Source organism: Leptopilina heterotoma, unplaced genomic scaffold (assembly GCF_015476425.1).
Source record: "Leptopilina heterotoma isolate Lh14 unplaced genomic scaffold, ASM1547642v1 Lhet_97, whole genome shotgun sequence".
NCBI lineage: Eukaryota > Metazoa > Arthropoda > Insecta > Hymenoptera > Figitidae > Leptopilina > Leptopilina heterotoma.
The window spans coordinates 1,147,848-1,172,101 of NW_025111203.1; the positions used below are offsets into that span (position 1 = coordinate 1,147,848).

A 24,254-nucleotide genomic window follows, 5' to 3' on the forward strand; every position below is an offset into this window, starting at 1 on the left:
ATAATAATAATCAATTGAATATCGCGTTCAGCGCGTAATATTTGTTACTTATAAATTTTTTTGAAAAGAATTTCTTCAAGCTGAAACGGTTGAGGTGAAGTAATTCGAAAAAACGCCACTTTTTTTTAAATGTATTTCTTATTATTAGTTATTTCTTCATTAGTCTGTATTATAGAAGATGAAATAATTTGTTGGCAATAATCGTACTTCTGTGAAGTTGAAATATTAACGATATATATTTTGGAAGTAGGTAATAAAAAATAAGAGTATAATCACCAATCATTATTACACTAAGAAATAAAGCCACTATTTTGAATACCCAAAAAAGAAAAAAAAAAAACTTAGTTGGAGAGCCATTCGATTTTGGAATCGCGAATTGATATGTAAACATTTCGATGAAATAATTATTAATAATTAGAATAGAATAGGATAATAAAAATGATGTTTCTATGGCTGCGAAATGATTAATATGTCGTTTTAGTTGTATAGTGGACTGACAAAGATAAAACGAGTGGTGCTATTGAAACTGAGACATAAACTGGTACTTCGTTATACTAAGGGCACATTTGATAAAAACAGGAGAGATAAAAACAGTTCTACTCGGATACCTCGGTGTCGGGATCGAGATCTCTCGTGGGCGTTGATGCATTGCTTGTTGTCGCTGAATGAGTCCCGGACCTGTGAGTTCTTCGGGGATCGAAAGGATCTACTACTATTTGTTCCGTGCCCTTGATTTCTGCTCGGCAGAATGGACATCCTTGACCCTCCGAATCCTAAGAACAATACAAATTCGTTATTTCAATTTTCATAACGGCTATTAATCCTTTTATTTTACATAAATTTTAATCTTATTTCACTGTTTTTGTAACAGTGTTTTCCTCTAGAAAAATATTTTATGCTATTCGAAATTTCACAACTTATAAGAAAATTATTATAAAACATAAAAAAATTTATCAATTTCTTCATGTTTTATAAACAATAATTAAAGTTGATCGAGTGATAAAATTATTTTTTTATAATTATAAGAATATTGTTGCGTTAAATTCTTCAAACTTATTTTCATCAATTCAATTGAATTTTTATTTTTTAGAATTTTTAACTAAAATTCATCTTTAAATCAATTATTTTCAATAGTTTCTGACAAAATTGAAATCAAACAATAAAAACTAATCAATAGTTTCTGACTCGGAAATTCTTCAATTAAATAAATATTAAAAAATAAAAACCTAAATAATTTCAAAAAACAATTCAATTAAACTTTTTCAAAAAAATTAACTCTACAGAATTTTTAGTAAAAAGTTTTAAAGACTCAGATTTTTAAAGATTTTAATTTGAAACCATATTTCCAAATTCAATTATTTCTATAAATCCACGCTATATTAATATTCAATTATTATCTAAAATTTTAAAAGAAATTAATTTTTAAATTAATTTTTATTAGAAAATGTTACGAGAATTCAATTATTTAAATAGAATAAAAAATAAATAATTTATTGAATAATTATTCAATAAATTATTAGTTAATAGAAATATTCATTTCTTAAAATTGAATTCTCGTTAATAATTTTATCATCAAATTTTTGAATAATTTAATTCTTTCAACGAATTTTAAGAAATATTTTTAAGAATAATTAAAATTCTTCAATGAGTTTTATTACTTATGAAAGTAATTTTTTTAAAATGTTTTTTATGTTTTTTATTTTTGTGAATAATTGAAATTCTTCGATGAGTTTTATTATTTATAAAAGTAATTGAATATTTGAGAAGAAATTTATAAAAAATTTGTAAATATTTGAATTTCAGCAATGACTTACTATTTAGTAATTGAATATTTGTGAAGAAATTTATAAAAACTTTGTAAATAATTATCAATTTCTAGAAAATTTTTATTATTTATAAAAGTAATTAAATAATTGACTAGAATTTCATCAAAAATTTTTTTAAATAATTCAAATTCTTTTCGCAAATTCCTGAAAATAATTGAAATTTTTCCAAGAATTTTATATTGAAAATATTTTAATTTCGGAAAAGAGTTTTATTATTTATAAAGATAATTAAAATTTTTTAAGAGAATTTTTTAAAAAATTTTAACATAATCTAAAACTTTAAATGAAATTAATTTTTAAATTAATTTTTATTACAAAATTCTACGAGAATTTAATTATTTGAATACGAAAATAAATATTTTATTGAATAATTAAATGTTTCTTAAAATTGAATTCTGACGATGAACTTTATCAACGAATTTTTAAATAATTGAATTCTGTTGACGAATTGTAATAAAAAATTTTAAGAATAATTACATTTTTCGTGGAATTCGATTAAAATTGTATTAAAAATAATTGAAATTCTGCAATGAACTTTATTATTTATGTAAATAATTGAATTCCAAAAAAGAATTTACAAACTTTAACAACGGAAGAAAAAAATCATCTATATAAAGAATTTTATTATTTATGAAAATAATTGAATCCCTGTAAAAAATAGTTTATTATTTTTGAAAATAATGGAATCATTGCGAAGAAATTTATAAAAAATTAATATATAATTGAATGCCTGTGGAATTTTTATTACTTTTGAAAATAATTAAATGTTTCCGCAGAATTTTATTAAAATTTTCCTTAAATAATTGAAATACAGTCAAGAATTTTATTAAAATTTTTTGAAAATAATTGAATTTCGGAGAAGAATTTTATTAATTTTAAAAATAACCGAAATTTTCACGAGATTTTAAAAAAATTTTTGAACATAATTGAATTTTTGTATAGATTTTTTTTTACTTTTGAAAATAATCGAATTTTTGCAATTAAATTCATTCAAAATTGACATTTTATAAAATTTCAAATTGAAATCTTTTGCAGTTCATCTATTTGTGAAAATTGAAAAGTCAATTCTTTTAAAATTCAATTAATTTTGAAGCATTTAAGGATAGGGTACACCGATATTTTTAACTATAAATTTAAATTTAAATTCAATGATCATAAAATAAAATCGTTCAGAAAATATTTTGACCCTTTTTGGATTTTTATTGTTCTAAAAAATTGGTGGATTTTGAAATCTATGTGTAATTTTGTAGAACATATGTTTTTAAATCCATAAAAAAATTACGAAATAATAAAAAAATTTGATTTTTATAATTTTTGAAGCATTTTTTTCAAAAAAAAAAATCTTTGTTTTTAGGCTAAAAATGCTAAAAAATACCATTGATATTCAATTTTTGTATGTGGAAATTAATTTGTTCATTTTTCTAACTAATTTCAGATCATAATTTTCATATATGAAAAATATAAAATACAAACAAATTAGAATAAAATTATGATTTGAAATTAGTTTAAAAAATAAATAAATGAATTTCCATATACAAAAATTGAATATCAATGGTATTTTTTTTAGCATTTTCAGTTTTAAAAAATTTTTTTTTTTAAAATGCTTAAAAAATTATGAAAATCAATTTTTTTATTTGGAAATTTTTTTGTGTATTCAAAAACATATTTTCTACCAAATTATGTATGGATTTCAAAATCCACCAATTTGTAAGAAAAATAAAATTTCTAAAAGGGTGAGGCCAATATTACAAGTAAACAAAAAGTGTTAATTTGTCCCTCAGAGATATACTGAAACTAGAAGTAAAGGAAAAGAGTATAAATACTGCTACCTGCCAAGCTGTAAGACACGGTGTGCAGAGTAAATGACCACAAGGTTCTATTCTAACGTCCTTGTCATGCTCGGCACAAATTTTACACAACTGGAACGTACTGCCCATTTCACAGTAGAGCTCATATTGTTCGGCCGTCACTTTAATGTGTTCCTCTGGGGTAGGTTGGACAGCCCATGTTAAGTCTGGATTTATGTTTCGACCATCTGGATATAAATAACTAACACCCAAGTTTACATTATTTATAATAATAAATAACAATTCATTTCATCTTATTCCTGAAGGACGTTCTTCGAATCCAATACAGATCTATACAATATGCTAATCAACCTCTCTTTCCTTGTAGGAATAACTTTATTGGAAAATATACAATTTAGGATTTAGTCAGAAACAATTTAAAGAAGAACGTCCTTAAGTAATCAGAAGTAAAATAATGAAACATCAGGTGAACTTACAATCCTTCTCGATACCCATCGAGCAGCGCTTGGCACAGACTTTTGTTGTGTGGTATTGTTTGAAGAATATCGCCATCGGATGTAACGTAACCAATTGCCCATTGCCCTAACCTCGTACAACTCAATCGGAAAACATAACTTCCCGGTTTCGTAATACAATACTTCTGTAGTCTTGCTTTTACCTCGTCATAAGTAAGAAACGCAACATAACCAGGATGTGTTACTGCCAAGATTTTCCAATTTCGCAATAATGTTGACCACGGTTGGAATAATCTGAGAATTTCAAATTTTATTCTACATTAATTCTTTGAAAAAGAATAATTAATTTGTGAGCCGGTATATCAATAAATAGAAAAATATTACAACAATAATTCACTCACCTGGTAAAAACGTCGAATTCAAAATTAGAAATGTATCCGTTACAGGTAAGATCTATTGTAGATTTCAAAGCCATGGCTTGTAGGCCAGAACTAATTGGATGAACTTGATTTAATTCATGTCTAAATATTTTCCATGGAACCAATGTACTGAAACAACAAATTTTATTGATTACCAATTTTAATCCATGTACATCTTTTGAAAAGTTTACGAAAAAGCTTACTGAACTTTTGTAACCATAAATGTACCAAAAATATGTTTTCTTGACATTTTTAAGTCTTATAGCTTTTTCTATCAAGTTAAGAAAGAAATTTTATAAGTTTTTAAATAAATCGATGGGGGGGGGGGAGGGGTTTGCAGAAATCTGATCAGAACTCTTGTAACTCTAAATTTATAAAGAACTGAATATTTCCAAAGTTCCAGCTTCTCCACTTTACACTCATTTTAAGAAAATTAATAAATATTTTAACATACTATTTCGGTACTTTTTTTTAGATTTCAGACACGAAAAGCTACTATTTCTGTTTTTTTGAGAATTTCCACTACTTTAAATTCGCTAATACTAGAAATCAAAAAACTATTCTCAAAAATTATAATCAAATTCTTTAAAACTATACAATTATTTTCAAAAAATATTCAAAATGCAATTATTTTTAATATCTAGAATTTTAATAAAATTTTGCAAAATAATTCAATTATTCAAAGAAAATTGATAAAATTCATCCAAAATTCAATTATTTTCATAAATAATAAAATTTCCACAGGAATTCAATTAATTTTAAAATAGTATTTACAAAAAAATTTCGAAAAAATTAATTATTTAACAAAATTTTTATACAATTATTCACAATAATTCATTTACTTTCACTAATAAAAACATTTTTCATGGAAATTTAATTTTTTAAAAAAAATTTTGATAAAATTTTAAGCAAAACTTCAATTATTCTCGTGAATAATAAAACTTATCGAAGAATTATATAACAATATTTTAAATTAATAAATAAAAAAATTCAGTTGCTTTCACAAATAAAGTATTCCAGAAAAATTCAATTATTCACAATAAAATTTATAATATTTATTATATTTCGAAAAAATTAATTATTTTAAACAATGTTTATAAAATTCTTATAAAGAATTCAATTATTTTCAAAAATAACAAAATTTTTCACATAAATTCAATTCTTTTAAACATTTTAATAAAATTTTTTGCAATAATTCAATTATTTTCATAAATAATAAAATTCATCGCAGGCTTTCAATTATTTTTGAAAATTTTTATAAAATAATGCTTTTTTTAAAATTCTTTGAAAGAATTCCATTATTTACAAAAATATTAGAATTTTTCACAGGAATTCAATTGTTTTCAAATAATTTAATAAAATTTTTCGAAAAAAATCAATTATTTTAAATACAATTTTAATTATATTTTTTTCAAATAATTCAATTATTCTCTTAGATTTTAATAAAATTCTTCTCAAGAATTCAATTATGTCGATAAATAATAATATTATACACGAAAATCCAATTATTTTAAGGCATTTGAATAAAATTCTTGGCAAAATTCAATTATTTTCATAAATAACAATATTCATCACAAGAATTCAATTATTTTCAAAAGTAATTTTCTTCTTCGAAATAATAAAATGCTTTTTAGGAATTTAATTATTTTCAAAAAAATTTAATAAAATTCCCCACAGACATTCAATTATTGTCAAAAATTTTAATTAAATTCTTTGTAAAATTTAATTATTTTTAAAAACTTTTCGCAATTCAATGATTTTTAATATCTACTATTTTCATAAAATATCCCAAAAAGAATTTAATTACTTTAAGGAATAATAAAATTCTTTTCAGGAATTCAATTATTTTTAAAAAATTTTATAAAATGCTTAGCAACTATTTAATTATTTTCATCAGTAATAAAATCCATTGCAGGATTTTAATTATTTTCAATACAATTTTACAGGAATTACTCAAAAAATGTTATTATACTTAAAAATTTAATTTCGATTCCTCAAAAAAATCAATTATTTAAAAAAATGTTTTTTTTTAATTTTTTGGAAGAATTCAATTATTTACAAAAATTTTATAATTTTTCACAGGAATTCAATTATTTTCAAATATTTTAATAAAATTGGTCGAAAGAAATCAATTATTTTAAATACAATATTAATTAAATTCAATTATTCTTTTAGACTTTAATAAAGTTCTTCCCAAGAATTCAATAATGTAAAAATCTTCGTAAGAATTCAATTATTTTCATGAATAATAAAAATTTCTCAGGAATTCAATTATCTAAATTGAAATTTGCATAAAATTAGTCGGAAGAAATCAATTTTTAAAAATTTTCGTAAAATTCTTCGCAAGAATTAAATTATTTTTATAAATATTGCAATTCTTCCATAAATAATAAAATTGGTTGCAGGAATTGAATTTATTAGCAGTAGGATAAGAAAGAAGTAAATATTTTTGATGAAAATTAGGAGAAAGTGAGGAAAATAAAAAATATGGAATGGGATTTTTGTCAGTTTTTTGAAGTGTCTAAAGCGAGTTTTTTGGTCGTGAAGTTTAATTTTTCGATAACTACTTTTTTAAAATTAATTATCAAGTGTGAAGTCTGATCCTTGTAAACCTGTTTAGCCAGTAGAGAAAAGAGACAGAAAACAAAATATACCTGTTACCAAAACGTTCCTTCCAAAATTCTGCAGCATCCGACTTCGTTATGCGAAATTGATCACCAGCAAAAATACCATTCGGAAAAATTGCTTTAAGCTCCGAGAGCATGTGGCTGAAGACGAGACTCAGTTTCGTGAGATTCCTACGATAATGTGAAGTCTCGTCAAACATTTTCTCCTTGCCCTCCTTAAAAAGTTTGATTGCCTGCTTACACTTTCGCATCAGATTGTTTATGAAAACACAAAAATGTTCATTATTATGCAGCATATGCATGCGATCCTCATATTTACTGTAAATCAACCTCAGTCGTTGATAAGTGTCGGGGAGTATATCGAGGATGAATGGCGGAGAGTTCTTCAAATTCATCCTCTGATGTTGACACAGCTTAACGACTTTGTCCATTAATTTCCAAGTCTTGTCTAGCATGCGTTTGTCCGTCGACAGTTTCGGTGGTGTCATTGCGTCCGTAAATCGACCTTGCAACTTTTGGAAAATTGAACTAATTTGTACAGCCCGACTACTTCGACTACTCTGTCCCGACGATGACATCATGATTATCCCTGATTATTTTCCGATAAACTTTGACACAATTAAATAAGTCCCTCTTTATTCGGTGCAATATCACAATTTTCTTCTCTATCGTTCTACTTGTTGGTCATCTCTGCAATCCATCGCAGCTATCACAGTTCATTTGACACTTGGAGGCATGTGTTGTGTGACAAAACATAGCAACATTGTTGTTTGAATTATCTATTTTGACGTGCCTTTAATTCCATTTGTGTAAAGAATCTCTCAAGTGCCAAATACAGAGTTAACCGACAGCAAGATCGAAGTGTACCTACAATAATTAAACCTCACTAAAAGACACATTTTCATTTCTAAGCTCTTTGCAATGTTCTATTACATTGGCTGGTTTTAATGTTTCCTAAAACGGAGCACAATTTATATTTACAAAATGTTAAAACATGAACAACAGCATTCCACATAAACTTAAAGTAAAATGTAAGCACAGTAGCTATATAGACCAATTTTCTGTAAACGCAACATTGTATAGACGGGTCTAGCATCTGTCGGGGTAGGGACAATGACTCGAATCCTGATCACAACGCTGCTTCCAAAATTAGCCACCGAGAGCGTAAAGTTCTGGGCCGTTTCTATATTAAGCCCCAAGCACAATAGCTTCGCGAATGAAGTGCGTGAGATAGAAAAGGACACAAGCGTACTCTATCCTTTTCTATCTCGTGTATTTCACTCAGTGAGTCGCCCCGACTTTCCGGAACGACTAGCATGAGAAGGACAAAGACAGCGACAGTTTCCGTCTTTGTCTATCTCATGCAATTCGTTCCGGAAAGTCGGGGCGACTCAGTGAGTGCAGAATCAGCATTAGGACATAAAAGGAGCCTATTGTGAACGTAGCCTAAAAGATGAGTTAAAGAAGGACAAAGCATATACCCGTCCTTCTCAAACACACACTTTCTATTTACCACCCCATTTCCAAGTATAATATTCTACGTTGGCTTTTGGCCTCTACTTGCTTTGTTACTATAGAAACATTAAAGAGAAATTCTACTAAAATTGTTCATTTTTTAGTAAAAAAAAAAAAATTAGTTGTTTAGTTGTGTACACGAAAATCAAGTTGAAACTTGAAAAAATTTTGACATTTAACATTGTTAAGAATTGAGAAAAAAAATTCGCGTTTAAAAATATTGCCAATCCTCAAGTTTTGAAACACCGTTGAGCAGAAGACAAGAATCAGCCGTTTATCGATGATGGCTTGATGGCCGTTGATGAATCTACCTAACCTATTCTCGGCGTCCTTATTGCAATTACTCTAAGCAAATTTTTTATAAAAAAATCTCTGGTGTATTCGAACACTGCTATCATTGATATTATGTCAAGAATTGGTGAGTTCTCCAAACATTATAAATACGATATTTTTATTGCTCATTGCGAAACTTTTATTCAAACATTAAAATTGCTAATTGCACATTAAATTTAATTGTATTTCAGGTCCAATTTGCTTACTAAACAAGTTGTTCTAGTCTAGTTCTTAATTTTTTTATTATATGCACAAAGTTTTAATTAATTTCAAACAGTCATGATTTTGTGGTGTATATTTAATTGTGCTATAAACTAGTCGCTTTACGTGAATTTTAATTTTTCGGTGTGTTTTTAAATGTCTGCAGATTGTTTTTGTTTATTTGTAAACTTTGCATTTGGCTAATGCATTAATAGGGAACTTTATACTTCCGCGAATTTATTTTTTCGCTCAGTTCGAATATTTTACTTATTTTTGAAAAATAAAATTTTAAATTCATAATTAACAATTTACGATTACATTTTGCAAAATATTGTGACGGGATTGTAAAATAAATAAATAAGTGATTACTGTCAGTACTTTGGAAATACTGGTAATAATGGTGTAATTTTTGTTAATTATTTTTATTCAGGTGACTGTATAGACTTAAAATATTTATAATGGATCCAGCGACAGTGATAGCTCTTTGCAAAGAAAATATACAACCTTTACGACATGGTCGGAATGTTGCACAGTTGGGCACTGCACTCCGAGCACAGGAAGATGCTGAAGCTCAACAATTATTATTACAAGAACGACAGTAGGAATCATTTTTATACGATAATAACACAGACTTGCAAAATTCGACTTTTTTCTATTTTTTATATTCGAGTGGTTGTCAATGTAATTTTACCCCTTGAACACGATCCCAGTACTCAAAATTGCTTAGCACGTCAGGATTTTAAAAAAAATGTGCGTAAAGATCCAAAAAACAGTGTTTTTGAGTGTTTTCAAAATATTTTTTCTCCTAAAGGAGGAACACCACTCTAAAAGCAGAAAAAGAGACCTATCTTTGATTATTTGTTTTGAGAAAATGAAAAATGGAATAGAATTTCTTTTTGGAGGATTTATTAAATACATATTAAAGCGTGGGAATTTTTTTAAAAAATTATATAACAAGATGGCGGCGATAAATTTCATATTCAAAATTGACAATTTTTTACGGCCGGAATAGTTTTTTGAAAAGTTTAAGTCCTGGATCGAAAAACAAAGAAATTTCATAATCTATATACTATAAACTTTGGAAGTACATATGGATTTTTTAATTGGATGTAAACTCTATTATTTATAAACAATTTACTGTTTATTTTTTGGCAAAAAATCGATTAATTTACTCACAAAAATTGATATAAAAAGAAAATCTCATGTACTTCCAAAGTCTATATTATATAGATCATGAAAATTTTTTGTTTTCTGTAGCAGGACTTAAACTTTTCAAAAAAATTGTCCGGCCAATTAATTGTTTTGGTCATTAAAAAAAATAGTCAATTTTGACTATGAAATTTATCGCTGACATTTTTTCATAATTTGTTCTGACAGTTGACTGAGCCAGAAGTCATTTAAGAAGAAGACATTTTTTCATAAGAAAATTCTGAATTTTGGTACCTTTTTTGTTTCCCTCGTTAATTATTAAATTACCATGGATTCTAATACAAAACCTTTAATTTCTTCTATTTCTGATAATAATTTTTTTTAAATAACTCAATTTTTAAAGAACATCATAAAATTATTACTTATAACTTATTTAATGAATAATTACACTTAAAATGTTTAAAATTAATTGAATTTTAAAAGAGTTGCGTTTACTATTTTTGTGAATAGATGAACTTCATAAGGTTTTAATTTGTTTTATTTTCAATTTTGAATGAATTAAATTAGAAATTATAGAGAACATAGATTTTTGAAAAATTTTAGTAATTAAAATTCTTCTGAAATTATAGTTAAATTTTTCAATATACATATTTGTTTAATTAAATATTAAAAATAATGGATCTATGGAAGAATTTTAATTAAAAACACTAAAGAAAATTGCATTTTGAAAAAGTTATAAATGATTGCAGAAATCCAATGATTTTCAAAAGTAATAAAATTCTATGCAGAAATTCAATTGTGTTCAAAAATTTTTAAATATTCTTGTCAAAATTTCAATTATTTTCAAAAGTAATAAAATTTTTCTACGAAATTCAATTATTTTCAAAAATTTTGATAAAATTTTTGGCAACATTTCAATTATTTAAATAAAATTTTAATAAAATTCTGCGGAAACATTTAATTATATTCATAAATAATAAGAATTTCACAGGCATTCAATTATTTACTAATTTTTTATAAATTTCTTCGCAAAACTGAAAAAAAGTTCTGGTTAGGGTATATATATATACCCTATATATATATACATATATGACACGAAATTCTTGTTAAAAACCGGTTTTTTGGGAATTTCAACTAGAACTTTTTTTTCAGTGAATGATTCCATTATTTTCATAAATATAAAACTTTTTTTTACAGGATTTCAATTATTTTCATAAATAATAAAACTCATCGAAGAATTTGAATTATTTTTAATACAATTTTAATCGAATTCCACGAAAAATGTAATTATTCATAAAAATTTTATTTAAAATCGTCAAAAGAATTCAATTATTTAAAAATTTGTTGATAAAATTTTTCATTAAAATTTAATTTTAAGAAACATTTAATTTATTATTTTTGTAGTTAATTAATTTTCTTGTTAAAATTTCGATTATCTTTAAAAACAATAAAATTTTCAAAAATTTAATTATTTTCAAAAATTTTAATAAAATTCTTGGTTAAATTTCAGTTGTTGTGGGAGCGTTCACAAATGATGTCACGCTTTTTGGGAAGGGGGGGGGGGGGGGGTTCTTACTAAACGTGCCACAATGTATTTTTCTCATGTGAAATTGCAAAAATTGCGTGGCAGGGTGAGGGGGGGGGGGGTCGAAAATCTCCAAAAATTGCGTGACATCATTTGTGAACGCTCCCTTTCGAAAATTTTCTGTAATTCAGAAATTTTCAAAATCTAGGTACTATTTCAATAAAATTTTCTAAAGAATATTCAATTATTTCTAAAAAAAATTTTGTTAAAATTCTACTAAAAATTTAATTATTTTCATAAATTATAAAAGTTTTACAGAACTTCAATTATTTACAATTTTTATTATAAAGTTCTTTGCAATACAATTATTTTCATAAATAATAACAGTTTTTACAGGGATTCAATTATTTTTAATACAATTTTAATTGAATTCTTCGAAAAATGTACTTATTTTCAATAATTTTATTATAATTCGTCAAAAGTATTCAATTATTTAAGAATATGTTGGTAACATTCTTTATGAGAATTCAATTGTTGAGAAACATTAAATTATTTAATAAATTATTTATTTGCATTTCATTTGTATTTAAATAATTGAATTCTCGTAGAATTTTCTAATAAAAATTGATTTAAAAATTAATTTTAGTTAAACTTTTAGATAATAGGGGAGAGTGGGGCAAACCGGACCCCCTAACGGTTTTTTGACTCTTGTAACTAAACGAATCAACCGATTTTATTTTTCGATGGCTTGTTTGAAAGATCATTTAATTGCGCGACTTTTTCCCAGAGACACCTATACTTTATCTTTTATTGTTTAGTTGCTGTGTTAACTTTAAAAAATTTTGCAAACGGTCCGGTTTGCACCACCCCCTGGGGTAAACCGGACCGTTTGGTTTTTTATTTATAATATTGCATTTACATAATCTACAATAATAAAAAACATAAAGAATCATGTAAACAATGGTTGTAGTAATGAAAATAATAATACGGGATTGAATTTTAATTAAAGAAATATTTTTTTTAATAAAAAAATAAAAATGTTTGTCATTATCAGAGAAACAATATCAAAGGGTCCAATTCTCATTGGAAGACAATTATTTTTCATTGTTCACTTAAGATCTGATGAAAGTCTCTATCACGTCAGGTTAAATCGAAAAGATATTTTGAAGACCCCCTTTTCGGGATATTTACCCCCACTTTTCTCAAATTGTTTTATTTCTTTTGGTCTTACGCATCTGGGGCTTTAAATTCACATTTTATGCTTAAACTTAAAAGCTCATAGTTAAGGAGAAAAAATATCGGGAAAACATCAAAAATCACGTTTTATTAGATTTTTACCCCAAAATTCTGACGTGCCAGGCAATTTTAAGTACCGGGATCGTGTTTAGGGGACAAAATTGTATTGGAAACAACTCCAATATCAAAAATGAAAGAACCATGTATGCCTGTGTAATTTTTTATAATACTTTTAAATTTATTTTTCATGTATACTTTTTTGATTTAGAGTGCACGAAGAGGCAATTAAAAATTACGTTGGCGATGATCCTTTAGAAAATTGGTACGACTACATACTTTGGATGGAACAAAGTTATCCAAAAAGTGGACAAGAATCTCATATTAGTAGACTATTACAGGAATGCCTTGCGGCTTTTGAAAAAGAAACAAAATATCACCAGGACAGAAGATATATTCGCTTATGGATCAATTATGTACGTACTTTTTTCTACTTTGGTCAAAATATTCTATTTCACTCGGTGTAATTTTGACTTTTGCAAAAAAAAAGAAATTTGTTTATTTTAATGGGACGCATGATTATTCCCCAAATGTCTTTTTTCCGAAATGTCATTTTACCGAACTGCACTTTTGCGAATAGTCATTTTTGCGAAAAGCCAATTTTGCGAAATGTCACTTTTGCGGATTGTCATTTTTACGAAAATCTATTTTTGCGAATTGTCATTTTTGCGAATCGCAATTTTTACGAATTGTCAATTTCCCGAAAAGTCATTTTTGCGAATCGCCATTTTTACGATTTGTCAATTTTTCGAAAACTCATTTTTGCGAATTGTCATTTTTGCGAATCGCCATTTTTAAGATTTGTCAATTTTTCGAAAACTCATTTTTGCGAATTGTCATTTTTACGAAAATACATTTTTGTGAAATGTCATTTTTGCGAAAAGTCATTTTTACGAATTGCCATTTTTGCGAATTGTCATTTTTAAGAAATGTCACATTTGCGAATCGCCATTTTTACGAATTGCCATTTTTACGAATTGTTATTTTTGCGAATTGTCATTTTTACGAATTGTCAATTTTCCGAAAAGTCATTTTTGCGAATCGCCATTTTTACGAATTGTCAATTTTCCGAAAAGTCATTTTTGCGAATTGTCATTTTTGCGAAAAATACAATAGTGAATTTATAGATACCTACAAGTTTCTATTGTATTTTTCGCAAAAATGACAATTCGTAAAAATGACTTTTCGGAAATTTGACAATTCGTAAAAATGGCGATTCGCAAAAATGACTTTTCGGAAAATTGACAATTCGCAAGAATGGAAATTCGTAAAAATGACTATTCGCAAAAATGGCTTTTCGCAAAAATGACTTTTCGCAAAAATGACATTTCACAAAAATGTATTTTCGTAAAAATGACAATTCGCAAAAATGACATTTCTCAAAAATGACAATTCGCAAAAATGTCAATTCGCAAAAATGACTGTTCGCAAAAATGACTAATTGTAAAAATGACATTTCAGAAAAATCTCTTTTCGCAAAGATGACATTTCACAAAAATGTCTTTTCGTAAAAATGACAATTCGCAAAAATGACTTTTCGGAAAATTGACAATTCGTAAAAATGGCGATTCGCAAAAATAACTTTTCGGAAAATTGACAATTCGAAAAAATGGCGATTCGCAAAAATAACTTTTCGGAAAATTGACAATTCGCAAAAGTGACATTTCGCAAAATTGTCTTTTCGCAAAATTGACTATTCGCAAAAGTGCAGTTCGGTAAAATGACATTTCGGAAAAATGACATTTGGGGAATAATCATGCGCCCCATTTTAATTTATAAGTAATTTTTAGGCCAATTAAAAAAAAATTGGCCTAAAAATTACTTAAATTAATATATTAACAAACCACAAAAAATATTCATCTAATTAAACGAATATTTTACCATTTTAAATTCGCCTTATTGGTATCAAATCAAATATAATGAAATAAATGAACAAAAATATTTCCGCAGATTATTGAAATTTTTTGAAAAAGTCGTAATTACACCAATTGAAATAAAATAGTTTGACCCACTTGTTTTTGAAATAACAAAAGACAATGGGAGTTTAATCATTACATCCTCGTTTTTTCAATCAACTTTAGATAAGTATGCAAAAGAACCCAATAGAGTTATATCAACTATTACATAATAATGGAATTGGAACCATGGTGGCTGATATGTATAGAGCTTGGGCTTTTGAATTGGAGCAAATAGAAGACTATAAACGAGCAGACGAAGTTTACCTTATGGGCTTAACTACTCGAGCCGAACCACTTGATGAATTGGATTGTGCTCACAAGTAATTATTCTTTTTTATCTAAGCAATTCTCTACGCATTGGTAACTATAGACAAAACATTTTAGATAATTAGAAATTTATCTTAAATCAAGCAAAGACTTACCTAAAAATAACCTGTAAGGTCTCTTTTACTGGGGTGCGTCATACATCAATTTCAGAAAAATTATAAATATTTTTAAAAATTTCGAGGGCTTAAAATTCCATTTTGATGAGAAAACAAAGATTTTTTTCTCTTTGTATAGCAAAAGATTACTTTTTTGCTATACACCTTTATGTAAAAAAATTCCTCTTTGCAATTTGATCCACCTTAATTTACGAGTATTTACAATCAGTTTGTTAAAAATTGAAGAGTTTAATAAATTAACATCTGATTGATTTTATGTCATTAGAATTCATATATTTGATATTTTAAACCATATATGTATAAAAAGTGTATTTACATCTTTATCGCAATTTAAAACAGGATGAATATAAATTAATTTTTGATGAATGTATTGTTTGTAGAAACTTTCAATTGGCCGTAGCACGTAAGATGCTCGGCAGATCGGAAGGACATGAAGTGTCTTTTACCGAACAACGTCAAGCCTTCAGTTCGTTAAAAGCAATAAAAGTTGGGAGAAAAGTCGGTAGTGTGAGAACTGGTCATCGCATTCATGGTCATATGCCAGGTGTAATACCACAAAGTGACGCAACCAGTCACAGCACGAACCAGAATTCTAGAGTACAAATATATCAGGTAAGAATAATTTTCTATTTAACGAAGATAATATAATCTATATATGTAATTTGCACTTTCTAATGCAATTTAATTGTATTAGGATGACGCACTTAGTAATGATGGAAAAGGCTCCAGTATTTTGGTTCATGTGCCTGTTGAAGCAAATATACATAAGGAAAACACTCTTAAACCTGGTCCGTGGAACGCTGGCTTCAAAAAGTGTCCTTTAATATCATCCAGTGTCAAGACATCTTTTAAAGGTGAACACTTTATTTTTCTCTGTTTTAATTTTTAATAATTTCGAAGATATATGGACAAATCTCTCGAAATTTTAATCTTTAAGTGTCTCATATTTTTTTTATTCAACTTCGAAATGTGTCTGCAAACAATGAGAGACTTTAAGCACTTTATTGGAAAGAAATTCACTTTATAAATTAGCACATCATATTAGAGTGAAATAACGAATACCAGACTCGAAATGAATGTGTGAAAATAATTTTTAGAGTGTTTAGATAACAATGCTTATATTTTGATAATTTCAATAACTTTTTACTTGGTTTTTGTTGGAAATATTAGTGCTTGATACGATGAATTAGTTTCAAAAGATTTTACACTAATTGATTAAATGAATAAATACCTAATTATTTTATTAATATTCAAAAAATGTAAGGATTTCAGTTAAAGCATTCCAGAGAAACGTGAAATTCAAACAAATTTTTCAAATTATATTTTTTCGGAAGCAATAAGAAAATTCAGAAACTTCATTTTTGTTCTAATTAAATTCGATTATAATAATTTTAAAATTACCAAAACTAAAAATATAAAATAATACTTTGGTTGTTAATTAGCATAGACAAGTTATGCTTGTTCTGAACGTCGTCTCTTAAAATATGACTTAAACTATCCAGTGTGATATAAAATTATTATTACTATAATTTAAAGTCTTATTGACACAGCAGCTTTATTCCATTCTGATAAAAGATTCCCATATAAAAACAATATTACTTTATTTAAATTCTGTTTAAAAATGAATAATTATTTTGATGAATTCATAAAAGTAAAGTTATCTTAAAAAATAGTTGAATTTAATATTATAATCTTGTGAAATAAGAATAATGATAATATTCGTAGACCTGGGTATATAAAATTATTTTAACATATTTAGTTTCAAGTCTATCTTGTTAAAAATTGCAAGAAATCAATTGACAACATTTGCACTTTTCAATGTGATTAAATTCATATTTTAAACAATAATTTTTCACTGTTTATTTAAGAGGGGGGGATAAGGTTAATTCGGTAAAAAAAACAAATTTTTAATATTTTTTTTGCCGAGGCGCATGATTATTCCCCAAATGTCATTTGACCGAACTGTCATTTTACCGAATTGCATTTATCCGAACTCTTATTTTAACGAAATGTTACTTTTGCGAATCGCCATTCTTACAAATTGTCACTTTTGAGAAAACTGACATTTTTTCGAATTGTCATTTATGCGAACTGCCATTTTTTCGAATTGTCATTTTTACGAAATGGCACTTTTACGAATTGTCACTTTTGCGAAAAGTCATTTTTTCGAATTGTTATTTTTGCGAATTGTCATTTATGCGAACTGCCAATTTTCGCAAAAATGACAATTCAATCAGGGTTGCCACGCAACCTGGAAACCTGGAAAACCTGGAAATGTCAGGGACTTTTTATAAACCTTGAAAAAACCTGGAAAAGTCAGGGAATTTTGATTGGAATCCTGGAAAATTATTGTTTTCTAAAGTTATTGTGCTTATTCTTGAAATCTAATTTTTCTTTAAATCAATTTTCTTAATTCAATTTTAAAAGAGTTGCCTTTACAATTTTTCTTCGCAATAATTCAATTATTTTCATAAATAATAAAAAAATTTATAGATTTACAATTATTTTCATAAATAATAAAACTCATCGCAAAATTTCAATTATCTTTAATACAATTTTTTAATGGAATTTCCCGAAAAATATATGTATAATTATTCTTAAAAATTTTATTAAAATTCATCAAAGAAATTCAATTATTTTCAAAAGTAATAAAATTCTTCGCAAAAATTCAATTATGGTCAAAAGTTTAAAAAATTTAGATATCGCCAAAATTTCAATTACCTTTATAAATATTAAAATTTTTCTCCAAAATTCAATTATTTTCAAAAATTTTAATGAAATTCTTTTTAACAAATTCAATTTTTTTTCAAAAATTCTCCTCCAGTCAATGATTGTCAATATCTACTATTTTAATAAAATTTTCCAAAAGAAATGAATTATTTGAAATTTTTTTATAAATTTCTTCGCAATAATTCTATTATTTTCAAAAATATTCAATTTATGTTTACAGAGATTCAATTATTTTTATAAATATATATGTAATACAATTTTTTACAGGGATTCAATTATTATTTTCATAGATAATAAAACTCATTGCAGAATTTCAATTATTTTTGATACAATTTCAATCGAATTCCTCGAAAAATGTAATTTTACTTAAAATTTTATTAAAATTCGTCAAAAGAATTCAATTATATAAAAATTTGTTAATAAAATTCTTTATGAGAATTTAATTTTGAGAAACATTCAATTATTCAATAAATTATTTATTTTTGTATTAAAAATACTTAGGTATTTCAGAAGAAATATTATTAAAAAATTCTTCTCAAGAATTCAATTATTTTCTAAAGTAATAAAATTCTTAGCAGAAATTCAATTATGGTCAAAAGTTTCATAAAATTATAGTCGAAATTTCAATTATTTTTATAAATATTAAAATTTTTCTCTAAAGTTCAATTATTTTCAAAAATTTAAATAAAATTCTTGGCAATATTTCAATTATTTTCAAAAATTTTAATAAAATTCTTGACAAAATTTAAATTATTTTCAAAAACTTTTCTCAATTCAATGAAATTTTTTTACAGAGATTCAATTATTTTTAATACATTTTTAATCTAATTTCTCGAAAAATGAAATTGTTCTTAAAGATTTTATTGAAATTCGTCAAAAGAATTTTAATTACCTATTTAAAAATTTGTTGATAAAATTCTTTGAAGGAGAGTTGAATTTTAAAAAACATTAAATTCTTCAATAAATTATTTTTTTTTGTATTTAAATAATTGAATTGTCGTAGAATTTTCTAATAATAATTGATTTAAATATGAATTTCAGTTAAAACTTTAGATAATAATTATTGAGTTTTGAAAAGCAGGTCTCAAATCCGAATACCTGAATAATCGATGAAATTTCGTAAAATTGAATTGTAAACTAAAGGATTTGAAAATGTTGAAAGAAATTTTTTCAGAAATTATTAATAATAATTAATTTACACTTTATAAAGAAGAATTTTAGTTAAAAATTGTGGAAAACAATAATTGAATTAAAATAATGAAAGTAATTTTGAATAAGTTACAGTAACAATATTTTTATAATAGGTATAAAATGATGATTTTATCAGTCCAACATTTTTAATTATTATAAAACATGAAGATATCGATTGCCCCGAGTCGAAGACTCGGAGTGATTGATATTTTCATGTTTTATAACAATTTTTTATAAGTTGTTTAATGTCAAAAAGGTTAGAATTAACAATTTTGTAAAATATAAATGTAGTTTTAAAAACCTGGAAAACCTGGAAAAGTCACTTAGTCAGGGAATTTGAAACGAGCAAAAGAGTGGCAACCCTGCAATTCGTAACAGTGACATTTCGTAAAAATGATAATTCGAAAAAATGTCAGTTCGCATAAATGACAATTCGTAAATTACAAAGGAATTTCAACTAGTTAACAATCGTAAATTTCTTCAATATCAATTAATCGTAGTTTAAGAAACTGTAAGTGGAACCTTAATTAAAAAATGTTGACAGAAAATTTGAACTTTTGTTTGTTTCATGAAGTTCACGAAGATCAACCAGATGATGACTTTAGTTTAGAAAAAGTGAAACTGTTTCCAAATCATACTCCATTTTACGATGGCAGTAAATACGAGGAATATCCTAAGGTTCCAGTTTACGTGTCGGATCCACCAAATTCTAATGTGATACTGAAACCACACTACCCCAAAGAATTAGTATACGCTAATAATATCGATCGAAGTATGGAAGAAATCAGGGCTCAGCAATATCTCGAGAGGTATGTATAAGAATATTTCTTTTTTAACAAGAGTCTGCGCACTGAAATTGTCAATTTGTTTTTATACAACTTGACGAAATTCATTGTGCGTTTAAGTTTCCGCTTTCATAATTGAAACGTATAATGTAATTATTTAGATTTCAAAAATGAGAAAGTAAAATATTAGAATAAAAAAACACTAGGTATTTGAAAACAATTAGGAGTGTTGAATAAAATTTATGTTTTATTATATAGAAATGCTAATTTCAAAAAAGATAGCAGCTTGAATATTGACGTAAAAAATTCTTCAACACGCTACTCCAACAGATGCGAGCAATCATTCAAGCAGCATCATCATCAAATGTCCCAAAGTCAACTTGGTCAACAAGAAATAAACAGAAGCGAACTATCAGTCCAACAGGAGATGCATCATCAGCTTTACAGTAGAGGAAAGCATCAGCTTCCAAATCAAGGACAGAAACTCGAGCAACTTGAGATAGCGAGACATCACAGTGATCATCTAAATCACGAAAGACAACAACGGGAAGAATTATCACGACTCAGATACGAATCGGAACAGCTCGAATTCAAGAGACTAGAGGCTGAAAGATTAGAGCAGCAGAGATACGAAGCCGAAAAACAAGAATACAAAAGACTAGAAGCGGAGAGGCTAGAAGCTGAGAGAATAGAAGCTGAGAGAATGGAGGCCGAGAGGATGGAAGTTCAAAGAATAGAAGCCGAGAGAATGGAAGCTGAAAGAATGGAAGTTCAGAGAATAGAAGCTGAGAGGATAGAAGCCGAGAGAATAGAAGCTGAGAGAATCGAAGCGCAGAGAATGGAAGCGGAATTAAGAAGACAGCAGAAGTTACAGTCTTCCAGTTTTTTGAATCAACAATCTTCTAGCACCGCGTCTGAAGAACACCTATTGGGTCAGAGTTTGACAGTGAATACGAAGGAAGCAATGTCCGCTGTTCAAGAATTGTGGCAATCGCCAAACACCAGCAATAACAGTCCAATGATCAGCAGACCCCTGGATCACAGAATGGCGGATACAAGGGAGAAACTATCGTTTAATATTCATATGGACAGCTCCATGACACAACACGCCATGTCCACCAGTAAACACCACCAGGGATATAGTGTACCGATACAAACATACAATGATCAGGAAAATAATCAAGTTTACCACAGTCCCTTCACAAGTCAAGAGCATCAATCTTTCGGAGGTCACGCTGTACACAATCCATATCATTATCAAGTGCAAGTGAGTAGAAAAGTTTCGTTTTAACAGGGTGTCTAACACGGGGTTGCCACGCAATCTAGAAATCTGTAAAACCTGGAAATGTCAGGGAAATTTATAAACTTTTAAAAAACCTGAAAAAGTCAGGCAATTTTTATCGGAATCCTGGAAAATTGTGGTTTTCTAAAGTTATTGGGTTTTTTTGTATTGAAAAAATATTCAATTTCTAGAATTCATAAGAAAATTCTACATTTTTTTGTCTATAAACTATAGAAATTACCACAAATTCTAATATGAAAACTTTCATTTTTTCTACTTTAGGCTTCACAGTCTGTCCCCTATTTCCCTAAAAGTCCCCTTTTTTAATTTTTACCCCTAAACGTACCCTATTTTGAAAATTTCCCCTAAATTTCCTCTATTATTTTCTTTTATCTTTTAATGATGAATTTACACCAAATTTAGCAAAGTGCTGTTGAAACTTTCAATTGAAAACTTTTGTTTTGAAAGTTTCAAATCTTGAAATTTATGATTGATGAATTCTTTCGTGAAATTTATAAAATTTGTAAGATTAGTATTTTGGTGAAGTCAAGTCTCAATTATGTTTAGAAGTTGGTTGTTTTTTTAATATTATTTAATTATTACAAAAGTTGTAATGCAATTATCTTGATAAATAACAAAATTCTTCACAGAAATTCAATAATTTTTAGGAATTTTAATAAAATTCTTCACAAAATTCAATTATTTTCATAAATTACAATATTCATCCCAAGAATTCAATTATTTTCCAAATTAATAAAATTCTTCGAAGAAATTCAATTATTTTTAAAAATTTTCACGAATATCTCGTCAAGAATTCAATTGTCTTTACAAATAGCAAAATTTTTCACCAAAAATTCAATTATTTTCAAAAATTTATAAAAATCTTTGCAAAAGTTCAATTACTTTCAAAAGATTTTGGCAATTCAATAATTTTCAATATTTACTATTTTCATAAAATTTATCAACATATTTAATTATAGAAAAAACTTTTTCATACAATATCAGCGAAGAGATTCAATTATTTTCATAAATAATAAAATTTCATTTACGAATTCAATTATTTTCATCGTAGAATTTCAAATATTTTTAATACAATTTTAAATTAATTCCTTGAAAAATGCAATTATTATTACAAATTTTATTAAAAGTTTTGAGGAAAGAATTCAATTTTAAAAAACATTTAATTATTCAATAAAACAATAAAATTCGTTGCAATAATTCAAATATTTTCATAAATAACCTTTAATTCGTCGCAGAAAATCAATTATTTTCAACAATTTTTAAGTAATTTTGCAAAAAAATTCAATTAGCTTGATAAACAACAAAATCGCATAAATTCATCCCATTATGCATATCAATTATTCTAAGGAATTTTAATAAAATTCTTTTCTAAAATTCAATTATTTTGATAAATATCAACATTCATCACAAGAATTCAATTCTTTTGCAAAGCAATAAAACACTTTTCAGAAATTAAATTATTTTCAAAATTTTTTTAAAATTCTCGTCAAGAATTAAATTATCTTTATAAATAGATAGAAAAAATTCTTCTCAAGAATTCAATTATTTTTAAAAAATTTAATAAAATTCTTCAAATTGTTTTAAATTATTTTCAAAAATTGTTATAAAATTCTTTAATTTAATAAATTTCATTAAAATTTTAATTAAATTCCTTAAAAGAAATTAAATATTTTCAAAAGTTGTTAATACAATTCTTCGTAAAAATTAAATTTTAAGAAACATTAAATATTATTTAGTTTTATATTTAAATAATTGATTTCTCGTAGAATTTTCTAATAAAAATTGATTAAAATATTTGAAAATCTGATTTTTCCTACTTTTAATTAACAATTTTACAGAATTATGATTTTTTAAATTTTAATTTCAATTCTCTTAAAATTAGTTGAATTTTTTTTTTAATTATATTTAATTATTTCAAAAGTTTTAACGCAATTCTTCGATAGCATTGAATTATCTTGATTAATAACAAAATTCTTCCCAGAAATTGAATTATGTTTTTAAATTTTAATACAATTCATTTATTTTTATAAATATCAATATTCGTAATAAAAATTCAATTATTTTGAAAATTATCAAAATCTCTTGCAGAAACTATATTTTTTTCAAAAATTTTTTTGAACTTTTTTTTACAATATGAATATGAACTTTTTTTTGACAAGAGTTTTATTATAATTTTTGAAAATAATTGAATTTTGAAGAAGAATTTTTTATTTATAAAGATAATAATTAGACTTTTGTCGAGATTTTTTTGTAAATTTTGAACATAATTAAATTTTTTGATAAGAATTTTATTACTTTTGAAAATAATTGAATTTCTGCAATCATTTGCAATTTTGCTTCAAAATTTAATTTGTTTTAGTGTTTTTAACTAAAATTTTTTTATAAATCCATTATTTTTAATAATTAATTAAATATATATTGACAAATTTAACTAATTTTAGAAGATTTTGAATTATTAAAATTTTTCAAAAATCTAAGTTCATTAAAATTTCTAATTAAATTCATTCAAGATTAAAACTTTATAAAATTTCAAATTGAAACCGTTTGAAGTTCATTTATTTATGAAAATTGTAAACACAGCTTTTTTAAAATTGAATTAATTTTGAAATATTTAAGTAAAATTATTTATTAAATAATTTATTTATTTGATGATAGTTGTTCAAGATTTATGTTATTAAAGAAGAAATTAAAAA

General features: G+C 25.7%; 2 protein-coding genes across 4 annotated transcripts in view; one reads left to right on the forward strand and one right to left on the reverse strand.

Moving 5' to 3' along the window:
* Nucleotides 1-217: 217 nt before the first annotated feature.
* Nucleotides 218-8,239, reverse strand: LOC122512331 (E3 ubiquitin-protein ligase CBL). 2 transcript variants are annotated; one of them, XM_043628103.1, is made up of 5 exons: nucleotides 7,163-8,239; nucleotides 4,491-4,637; nucleotides 4,111-4,383; nucleotides 3,656-3,875; nucleotides 218-773 (listed from the first exon to the last, which is right to left on the reverse strand). In XM_043628103.1, the coding sequence occupies exons 1-5, from the start codon at nucleotides 7,714-7,716 to the stop codon at nucleotides 597-599; spliced, it is 1,371 nt and encodes a 456-aa protein (XP_043484038.1). In that variant the 5' UTR covers nucleotides 7,717-8,239; the 3' UTR covers nucleotides 218-596. The 2 variants fall into 2 exon arrangements, with proteins under 2 accessions (XP_043484038.1, XP_043484037.1); XM_043628102.1 differs by having other exon boundaries at nucleotides 3,653-3,875.
* A 425-nt stretch (nucleotides 8,240-8,664) lies between these two features.
* Nucleotides 8,665-24,254, forward strand: part of LOC122512290 — a 30,076-nt gene continuing 14,486 nt past the window's right edge. The window contains exons 1-8 of one of the 2 annotated variants that reach the window (XM_043628044.1): nucleotides 8,665-9,068; nucleotides 9,615-9,782; nucleotides 13,363-13,567; nucleotides 15,233-15,429; nucleotides 15,933-16,164; nucleotides 16,247-16,406; nucleotides 20,048-20,282; nucleotides 20,517-21,525. In XM_043628044.1, the coding sequence (XP_043483979.1) occupies nucleotides 9,643-9,782; nucleotides 13,363-13,567; nucleotides 15,233-15,429; nucleotides 15,933-16,164; nucleotides 16,247-16,406; nucleotides 20,048-20,282; nucleotides 20,517-21,525 (2,178 nt within the window). In that variant the 5' untranslated portion in view covers nucleotides 8,665-9,068; nucleotides 9,615-9,642. The remainder of the gene's footprint in view (nucleotides 9,069-9,614; nucleotides 9,783-13,362; nucleotides 13,568-15,232; nucleotides 15,430-15,932; nucleotides 16,165-16,246; nucleotides 16,407-20,047; nucleotides 20,283-20,516; nucleotides 21,526-24,254) is intronic. The other variant, XM_043628045.1, reaches the window with a different exon arrangement.